Source organism: Rhagoletis pomonella, unplaced genomic scaffold (genome assembly GCF_013731165.1).
Source record: "Rhagoletis pomonella isolate Grant_MI unplaced genomic scaffold, Rhpom_1.0 Rhpom_scaffold_00001, whole genome shotgun sequence".
In the NCBI taxonomy this organism is placed as follows: Eukaryota; Metazoa; Arthropoda; class Insecta; order Diptera; family Tephritidae; genus Rhagoletis; species Rhagoletis pomonella.
This window is the reverse complement of record NW_023458555.1, coordinates 6,417,350-6,428,030: the sequence shown is the minus strand read 5'-3', so window position 1 is coordinate 6,428,030 and position 10,681 is coordinate 6,417,350. Positions and strand designations below refer to the sequence as shown.

Below are 10,681 nucleotides of genomic sequence, written 5' to 3'. Positions count from 1 at the left end.
AACTTTTTTGACCATCGCCTTACAAATGCAAAAACGCCATTGGCTTTATTGACAGTGACATTAATATGATGGTTGAAATTGAGTTTGGAATCCATTGTGATACCAAGATCGACAAAATTGGACACCTGCTCCAGATTATAATTTGATATTGAATAAACAGCTGGTTGAACAGCCCTCCGAGAGAAACACATAACTTTACATTTTTGAAGGTTTAGTGGCATATAGTTTGTATTACACCAACTAACACCGCGTTCTTCAGATCCGCTTGTAACAAAGACCTTTCTCTTCGATTGAGGACAATGTTTTAAAAAGTTTCACATCATCGGCATACATTAAAATTTTTGAATGTTTTATTATAGAAGAAATATCATTAATGAATATCAGGAACAGAATCGGACCAAGGTGGCTTCCCTGAGGAACCCCTGAAGAAACTTTAATGATGTTGGAAGAACCATTATTAACAATAACTCTTTGTGTTCTATCAGAGAGGTAAGATGAGATCCATTGAAGAAGACTGGGCTGAAAGCCGATTAGGTCGAGTTTACGGATGAGTAACGAGTGACATACTTTGTCAAAAGCTTTACTGAAATCAGTGTATATTACGTCGGTATGAGCATTTTCTCTAAAACCGTTTGAGACATGAGTTGTAAACTCCAATAAATTAGTGATAGTTGATTTTCCTTTAGAAACCCCGTATTGGGATTGTGAAATTGAAGAAGATATAGAATATGTCAGCTGATTAGCAATAATTGCTTCGAATAATTTGAGGATAGCGGAGAGTTTCGCTATGCCTCAATAGTTTTCTATAGAGGACCTGCTGCCGTGTTTGTAAAGTGGTACTTTGAAAGATTCCTTCCAAGCTGACGGAAAAATGCCATGTTTTAGTGACAAGTTGAATAGAGTTGTTAAAGGCTCACAGATATTCTCAGCGCAGTTTTTAAGAAAACAGGTCGGAATATGATCAGGTCCAGGCCTAAATGACGCTTTTAAAGTTTTTAAATAGAGTACAACTTTATCGGAAGAAATTACTGGAATATAAGCTGAGTTAATCGTACAAAGTTCATACGGATAGTCTTCACTCGTAGAGGAGTCTACCGAATAATTGGACTTAAAGAACTGGGCAAACATGTTGGCAATGAGCTGGCTGTCACTAGAGACAGTATTGCAATAGTGCATAGCGGACGGAAATCCATGTGCCTTACGCTTTGAATTTACGAAATCATAAAATGATTTGGGATTGTTAATTAAATTATTTTTAATTTTACATAAATATTTCTTATTTAATGCAAAATAGCTTTGCCGCAAAACCGAGTACTTTATTTAATCACTGTGTGAGTCCGTTCTTTTATACAGCTCAAAAGAATGTGACTTTTTATTTTTAAATTTTTTAAGCTCTTTAGTGAACCATAATTGTGTTGGTTCTTCATTAACGATATGTATTTTGAAAAAAGACTAATGCAAACGTTTACAGGAACTATTTCTAAAATTGGTTGTTTCAATTATGGGATTACTCATTATAATTAGAATGAATTGGAAGAGCTCATAGCTTTTGTGTTTAGAAAACATTCCCAATTATTGATGCACAATCATAGTCAAGAAAGGTTGGCTGTAACAGAATTAGCACATGGTTTTAAACTCAGCGATGGGCTATTTTAAACTAATTTATAAATTAACTGTATCATAGTCGTGTTTCATTATGCGTCTCTAAATACAGCACATAAACTCAACTAACAACATACATATGTACCTTGTAGTCATTATTTTTCCCCGATCGGCAACAGCTCGGACATTCCCAACTATTCGGCAAGTCCTCATTCACTATCCCTTTAGCATCTGCTGCATCTTCGGTGCCATCCAACAACGATAGTGCGCAATCAGGATGCGCAATCTCATAGCAAACCGAACATTCCATTAGCGATGATGGTCCTTCTAGTGATGCCAATTGCTTCGTTTGCGGCGACACGGGCACTTGACGCCAACCATCCAAATGGCAAACGAAACATTGCGCAGTAACCGGCAGCATAGGCGACAGACACTGGCGCATCATACATGTCTGCTTGGCACGCCCGGGCCCACCGAATTTTACCATATCCAAACAAAAGCTGCACTCGCCGCAGTCAGAGCGCTGACAAGCGGCACAAACTTTACAACGTGTTCGTCGGCGACGTGGTTGTCCTGTACCAGTCACGTTGGGTGACAGCTTCGATTCATTCGGCGAGAAGCAGGAGCTTTCAGCAGCACTAACATTGCTGCTGGCGTTGTGTGTGCTGGACTGTGAATGTGAGTGTAAAATAGTTTGATTGGACCCCGTCGTTGTCGTTGTTACCGTCGAACTTGTTGTTGTTGTGGTTGTTGAATGCCCAACTGATGCAGAATTGTAACTTGAACAAGAAGCAATAACACTGACTGTATTGTTGGCTTGATGAGCAGCAGCAGCGACAGCATTAGCGAGGTGCATCTTCTTAGGCGGGCGATACTTGAGGCTGTCCGTGGGAGACACGAATGTAGCTAAAAGCAAAAATGGAAACAAGTATTAATGAAATACATCATCACATTTGAATAATTTAGCACAGGTATCCTCTACCTTGGCCAATGATTTTTTTTTAGAATACAACGCTATCTAACGAACTAAACAAACTTACAACCCTTCAAAACTGAGCTTACAACACAGAAACATCGAACAAAGAGTTCAGCTGTGCATCGAAGGTGCTTTGAATTTCAAAAAGTAGGACGTTTTTATACTAACCGCTCGTTGTAAACGAAAAATTTGACCTTTCTCAAAAGTTGTTTGACTTTCACATTGGGAACAAGACAAAAATAATTTTAAAGTTAAGCGAAACTCGCCGGGTATTAGCTACTAACAAATAAGAGGTGAAAATCGGTTTGAAATTTCAGTATTCGAAGTTTAAAAACAATTAACTAAAAAAACACATATGTAACGCAAGAGCATTGGGTCGCGTAATGCAATTATTGAACCGCATTGATTTCTTTAACTTCGAAGTTATCATGCTAAGGTATTGATTTGTAAATGTTCTTACCTGGCTGTGGTGTGCCATTCTCGATGGGCTCCTTCTTACATTCTTTTACAATAACACCACCATTATCCGTCACATTGGCCAAACAAATTACATTGGATTTTGAATTGATATCGCTTTTATTTAATATCGCATTATTAACTGATGAGTTTTCTGCCAAATTTGCCGCATTCGCTGCATCCAATTGCTGTTGTTCACGTATGATTTCTGCATTTTTACGCGCAATCTCTGCCTTGATTTCCTGCTTGACCGTGGCGCGATCATACATTTGAAATGTGGGATGCATCTGACCGGGCGGCTTTAGCACCGATTCGCCAGTTATTGCTAACTCCGGCTTATCCTTGCAATGTCGCTCCACCAACGTACGTACGTCCTTGATTAATGCCACTGGGTCTCGTACAAGTTCGGGCACATTTTTTTTCTGTGGCGGCAGGTCATACAAATACATGACAATCTCTTTCAGTCCGAAAAGTTCATAATGTGTGAGGTGTACATGGTCGCGCTTGGCCATTTCCTCTTCACTCACCGAAGGCTCGCCCTCCAGATGAGAGTGACCAAGCAGTGTGTAAACATAACGTGCTAGGACATACCACAGCATTTCGGTGAAAAAAGGGTACCGGAATTTCTGGGGAACCTTGGTCGCATCTTCCACCTGCGCCGTCTTAAGTTGCTTAACAATACCAAAGGAATGCAAGAAATTGCCACCAAATACAAGTGTGTCTGTAGGCGTATAAACTGCATGGATCCAACCAGTTGGTATGAAGAAAGTGTTACCCGCTGTTAAATAAACCCGTGCACACTTTTCCACTGTATCGCCAAAGAAAATATCCGCCTGCTTGCCGGATAATACCCATTTCTCGTATAATTGCAGATTTTTTTCTGTTGGAGGTATCAACCAAAAAACTTTACTCCCCTTCAAAATATGGTACCAGACCGAAGTGCCACCAAAGTCAATATGGAAATCTGTGTAGCAATTCTTCACTGACATGAGACAATATTTTTGCACCTTTGGATACATCATTTCTCCTAGCACATTTGTACCCTCCTTTTGCGCGTCCTTTAAACATTTCGGCCATACAACGTCCACCCAATCGATTTGCCGGACAATTTCCGGACATTGCACGTAATTATCTAAACGCGTATGGGAAAACTCCAGCGAGATTACGTTAAGCAGTCTATCCTTCTGTGGATTATCATAATACTGTTGCCACTCTTTCATCGTCATTTGTAGATTTTTCTGTGTGTTCACGTCCATCACATCCAGTATGCGACGTGAACCAACACAAAGACGCACATCATTTATTGTAAACTCATTGGGATCGGGCATACGTAGTCCCAAGTCGGCTTTTTCGCGAAATAATAACGGAATATTGAAGCCATATTGTTGAAGGAAACTGAAAGTGAATAAACAACTATATCAGTGATTTCCGAGGTCTTGAGAGCAAAATTAAAAACTTACGCCACACTCAAATCACTACCGCGCATCTCACGAACCATGCTAGTTTGTGCGAACTTTGAGGACTCCAGTTTTTCTGAAACGCTGAATCCTCGTGTACCCTCCAAGTCATCGTCCGCAGGAGTCCATTCTTCTAGATAGAGTTTACGTTGTTTGCGTTCGCGCTGCAATTACAAAGGGATTCATTTACACAATCTGACAATATAATCAGTCATCAATATCATAAATCGTTGGAGATAAGCTAACATAAATATCTCAGAAAGCCAAAGGTTCTTATGTAATGAAGGGTAGTAGCTATAGAAGAGCCACTCCTGGTTATCTATTTAAAAGGTCTACTAAAGTAAGCAACAATCGCGTTACTGGTGAAGCTCGTAACTGTTTGTCGACGAGCAAACGACTTACTTTTTAACCCATCGGCAAATACGCATATTTTCAAATTCCTTTTAGCAATGGGCAGATCCGAAGAGAGGTGTGCAAAGCGAGTGATTCCCCAGGCCACCAAGCGACATTTTAAATAATTTTCAGGTCAGAATGATAAACAAAAACAACTTTTAATATTGTATCTTGATAATGTATCTAAGGATTTATTAGTTAACTTCTGCTGTCGATTCTCAAGTTTGTTTGCCTCCGTTTGATTTGTTGAATGCCACTAATTCGAAATCTTTGGGAAACTTAGCTTTTTGCCGGCATTAAACCCTTTTTCAAGCTTCACAACAGCATACCTACTGTTATTTTTCCCTAAATAACTAATTTGTATATGGGTGTTTCCATGGGAAGGTCCACCACGACAAAAAAAAATAAAAGTCTTATATCTAACGAAATTTACGGGCCGATTTGTCTGATTTTTAAAATATATACTGGCTATGTAAGTAGAATCATGTTTGCGTAAAAGGGTCTTCCTAGGTGGCGCCAAGGTCGAGATATTTCGAAAAACTGTATTTATGGTCCGATTTGGTTCGAATTTGGCGTAGGTAGTTGAAATATAATAAATCATAGATTTCCAACAAATTGGCCCTGAACTGGCACTGAAGTCAAAATATAAAGTATATTCGACATAAAATACATGTTTTATTTGCGTTAAAAGTTCATTTAAAAGCAATATTAACAAAAATATAACGATAGAAATTTATGTCACGTGACGCCACGTAAATATAGAGCTAATTATGTGCCATACAATGGCCCAAAAAAGTTAAAGAAAACAAGTGGTATTTCTTTTTTGTATCACATTGAAATGTATGACTGTCATGTATGCGACGTATGGAAATACCCATATGCAATTCAGATATTTTAGAACTACTGTACGAGCGACAAAATCACGTGCGAGTGTTTTGATAGATTCATCCCTGGCCAAGGACTGTCTGTCCCTTCAGCATCCCCAACAACTCTTTGGGGAATTTGTATATGTACCGTTACACCTGCGAAAATTGGTAATTATTGCTGAGAAAAAAATTTTCCAGCAGCAATATACCGGCCTGAAAAACAGTAATCTCACTGCAACTTATGAACATAATGAAATTATTATTGATGGTTTTTAAGTTGAAGTCACTTAAACATTTTTGGATTTGAAAGGCCATCGTTGTTTACTTTCCGGCAAATTGCTACTGGATAATTATCACTGGAAATCTATTCGAACAGACGTAATTAAAATTAAAAGCCAAGATGATTCAGATGCCAGTATGTTTGATTTTTTGTTATTTGGTTTTTCATTGAATAAAATAGGTTTGTTCCATGATAAAAAAAATAGGAAAGTAGCACCGCTGAGAGGAAATTTTCAAATTCTTGACGTTTGCAAGCAATTTAATTTTAAAATTTTACACACAAACTCACACACACATTCTCATTTTCAATCTCAAACAACAACAACTTTGAACAATTCCCAACAAGCATTTCAGTAAATGTTTTTAAAAATAACTGAAATTAAGTTTGCTATAATAAGCGTTAAATAAGCATTTTTAATATTAAGTTTATTAAAAGTTTTTTCAAATAAACTTTTAATAAGTTTTGAGAGCGAATGTTTATAAATAACTTAAACTTATAAATGAAATGCAAATGCCAACGACATGAAGTAGTAAATATAACATTTTTTCAATCGTAAGTAACGTGTTTACGTTTTTTAAAATATATTATTAAAAGAATAAATTAAATAAAACCGATGCGGTAAAAAAAAGTCCAATCCAGGATCCGCTGCGCTAATCGGTGGAGCATTCGAGTCTTCAAATGATGAGTTCTCCTTATCCTTTCTTAGTTTAACATTCAATTAAAAACGTATTAAATTTTTTTCAGAAAAGTTCATCAATGAGAATGGCGGCGATGAAGCGGAATATATAGCTGCATCGATGTCGTTTTTCCAATTTGCCAATAACCGCATGTAATTGAAAGCACGCAACAAGATGTAATAATTAACTTTTTTATGCTTAATTTTTGTGTGTTATCGTGAATTTGTATGCTAAAATGTCTTTTCCCTATTTATATTTTCGCGACTGTAGATGAGTGCGCCGAAAATTCGCATTTCGTTTAGTTTCTAGATGTTAACCAATCTATGTATGAGTTTTTAATGAAATATCTTTAAATAAAGGGTTATAAAAATGTTTATAAAAAGCTTTCTTTTGAAAATTTTTAGAAAGTTTATATTCATACGCTTATAAACAACCTTTTTTGAACCTTTATTATAAGTTTACACTTTTACGCTTATAAAAAGCTTTCTTTTGAACATTTATTACAAGTTTATATTTCTACGCTTATAACCAATGTTCCTTTTCGATTATATTACGCTTACTTTCAAGCGTTTTATAAACAAAAAATCAACGTTTTGTAAGCTTAATGTTGATAATTGAAAACTTAAAAGAAACTTTCATTAAGTTTATTTTGCTTGTTGGGTTCCTTTTTTTACTCTCAATTTTATACGATTTTAAAATGTTGGCAAACTTCAAAAAAAAAAAAATCATAAAAAATTATGGTCGACGCATTGAGAGAACGGTTTCTTTACCTTACTATGCTTTTATCATGGTTTGTTCCACAAGCTACTTGTAGAAAAACTCGAGCAAAGTTCAAACTGTCAGCGTATATCAAATAAACTCTAAAACTTGCTTGTAAACAATAGGGGTATTCTCTGAGTCTTGCAAAGCCCTTGCATGGTGCACAGATTGCACGGATTGCACGGTAAAAACCGGTTTTCGTATGGGACAGCTTTGCAAACCGTGCAATCCGTGCACCGTGCAAGGGCTTTGCAAGACTCAGAGAATACCCCTAATGTGTAACTCGAAGTGACTTCGAGTAGCTTGGTGAGCAAACCTAATTTCTACTGTGAAAAATACCAATGACCATAAAATTAAACGGCTCTTAAACTGTCTTAGAAAAAAACTTACCACCATTGTTTTCAAGTTGCCTGCGGCGATGATACACCCCTTTGAGACCCGAAAATCAAGTTTTACTTCCCTTGGGACGAGCCTCTTCGCATTAAAAGTGATATGAGGTTCATGCAAAATATCGCCAGATTTTCCTTATTTGACCACCAGTTTGCTTTCGTAATTTGTTGCACAGCTACTGTTGTTTTTTTTTGTCGAGGTCAAAATTAATTTCAAACCCAAAGCTCAAACTCCAACACCAAACAAAAGCAAATTTGTTAATAAATTAGAAGCGGGTGAGAAAACATGTTTTTACACTTATGATTGTAGAATGTGCATCTGTTTATATTTGGTTGCGCGTAATTGCGTTCACACCGTCACTCGAACGATAGCTATGTATGTATGTATGTATGTATCTATCACTTTCCTCGATGACACAGCCAGCCGGCTGGTTTGTGACATAATTGCAGCAACAACAAACGTGCGCACTCTTCAATGAAAAGAAAATACTTTCGAGCAGAGGAGGAAGCTCAGCGAAAACTAATGGCAGGTGGGACTTGTTTTGGTTGCTGTGTTGCCTGCCTGCTTGTAGCTCAAACGGTGAGGTAAGCAGAAGCGCTAAATACACACACTAAGACCCAAGGCGTACCTGGCTGCCCCATAAGTAAATAACCAAAGTAGAAAATGACCATATGCAGCATGTAAACAGCAATAGAACTCGCAACGCTTGGTTAGCAGCCAAATCAACAAATGTACATACATACGTGCATTAGGGTGCCCCTTATTGGCCAATTAAAAAAAAAAGAAATACCGAATACTTAGGGAACGGGTTTCAATTACTTACTTTTTATAAAGATGAACTTGCATGTAAGGTTTCAGCATAATTAGATAATTTTCAGGTGTGCCACAAAGATTTATAAGGTTATGAAAAATTAGAGACTTATGCGTTTTGTTCGGTTTGTTATTATGTGAACGTAAAATTTAATCCAAATCATTCAAACAGTTTGATCACTTAAGTTATTTATGTTTAAATCTGCAAGGCCCCCTTTACTATTATTAAATGTTTTATATTGGATGACTGGATATTTTTTTTGCATTGTGCTCATTCAGCCATTAGTTTCCTTACCTGAATTGATAATTTTTTATCAAGAAGATAAGAGCAGATCATTTCTCATTAAGATACCAAAAAGAATACCTCGAAGCTTTTTGACTTCCATATACTATTTGAAATATATTTTTGTAAGTAACTTCATATTACAAAATTTCTCGAAAAAAATTTAATAAGTGTGGAGGGGCACGTACAATAATACAATAAATACAGAACGATTTTAAATCTTTTTGTGAAAACATACTCATTTGCAAACATTACCAGCCGCAGAGAGTAATTTCCCTTGACATAAATCGCGTGAATAGCTTCGTTTTCTATTATAAATTATAAAAATTAAAAAGGGGCACCGTAGGAGCGTATGGTGAAGTGTAAACAACACCTAGACTCTAGTCCCGTTTCAATTTTCATCAATGGTTCTGATTTAAATAATAAAGTCGGAGTACTGTAGTGTCTTCTAAGCTGAAATAATCCATCATCGTCTACTCTGAAAATCAGAAAAATCGTTTAATATCTACAGTGCAACAATACCTCTTCGAAGGTAGCAACTCAAGGAAGAATGGTTCTAAGCGATTTGACTACGTGATACAAAAATAATGTGATCTGCGTTCCCAGGCATAGAAATATTCGTGGAGACAGCATTGACACTGAAGTGAACTAATCTATAACTGTTCAATTCTGCCTCAAATGGAAGAAAGAAAGGGTTTTCCCTCTAATGATTTTTACCACAGCAGAAGGAGCACTTTTTTTTTGACATAGTCCTGCTTTGTCCTAGTTACGACAATATAGTCCCGAGCATCTCTTAGACGATTGCCCAGCGGACTAAGAATCCTTCAATTTGCAGGGAAAAAAATGAACCATTTACATGGGAAAGTAGATACGGTGTACATAAGGTCTCTCTAATAAATCACAATGGAGTCTTCTGGCTGGGGCGTGACCCTCTGCATCCACTATATAGATGGTCACCGTAACTATAAATACACTCTCACAAAACGTAAAAATTGAATTTCACTCTTTCGTTTCTGCTGCGTATTGCACGCACGCACGTCCTTTTCCCGGGCACGGTGGTACTAAAATGAAGTGCGGTTAAAATAATTCACATCATTTTTTTATAATTTTAAATAGGATCAATTCGATGGCATGTGATTTATTGCCGAACCTATTGTCAATTGCCGTGTATTAGAGTTTTAAAATCACACTCACATATTAAAATAAAATTTTACATTTCGGTACCCTTGTAGCATACCTGAACTTTTAAACATCAAAATCAAATTTTAAATCCACAATACATAGGTAAAAACGAACAAAATAAAATCATTTTGCGAAGAAATTTAATAAGTTAAATTTTAAGGGACACCCCAATGTACGTGCATACATATATAACGTAAATGCTAAAGAACATTGACTGCAAAGAGAAATACGGATGCTGAGTCAAATTTTGAGTTTCATGTTTTTTTTTTTTTTGTATTTGAGTGAAACTCTGGTGGAGCATTCTTCGTTTGTATACGTTTTGAGGAAATTAATTGTTGATTTGTGTTGGAGAACATTTCTCCACGCAAGCGTCAGCCCAAAACAGCCCCAGCAACATTTTGCGACTATACTCAGTTGTTTTTAGCTACCACTTGCAGCATTGTTACGCGAGCCGCCAACGAGGGTAGACGTCTCGTACATTAGGCTATAATAAAACAATGTACAGTATGTATAAACCTATGTAGTCAAAATAGCAAATACTAGATTATTT

The 10,681-nt window shown here is 36.8% G+C and overlaps 1 protein-coding gene across 2 annotated transcripts; it reads right to left on the bottom strand.

Annotated features, from left to right (window-relative positions):
- Window positions 1-1,374: 1,374 nt before the first annotated feature.
- On the bottom strand, window positions 1,375-10,586 carry LOC118737186 (jmjC domain-containing histone demethylation protein 1). Of its 2 annotated transcripts, none has more exons than XM_036467536.1 (4): window positions 10,560-10,586; window positions 4,495-4,655; window positions 3,039-4,429; window positions 1,375-2,508 (listed from the first exon to the last, which is right to left on the bottom strand). In XM_036467536.1, exons 1-4 carry the CDS (start codon window positions 10,569-10,571, stop codon window positions 1,724-1,726), a joined length of 2,349 nt encoding a protein of 782 aa, XP_036323429.1. In that variant the 5' UTR covers window positions 10,572-10,586; the 3' UTR covers window positions 1,375-1,723. The 2 variants fall into 2 exon arrangements, with proteins under 2 accessions (XP_036323429.1, XP_036323438.1); XM_036467545.1 differs by lacking the exon at window positions 10,560-10,586 and adding an exon at window positions 7,857-8,093.
- Between the last annotated feature and the right edge of the window lie 95 nt (window positions 10,587-10,681).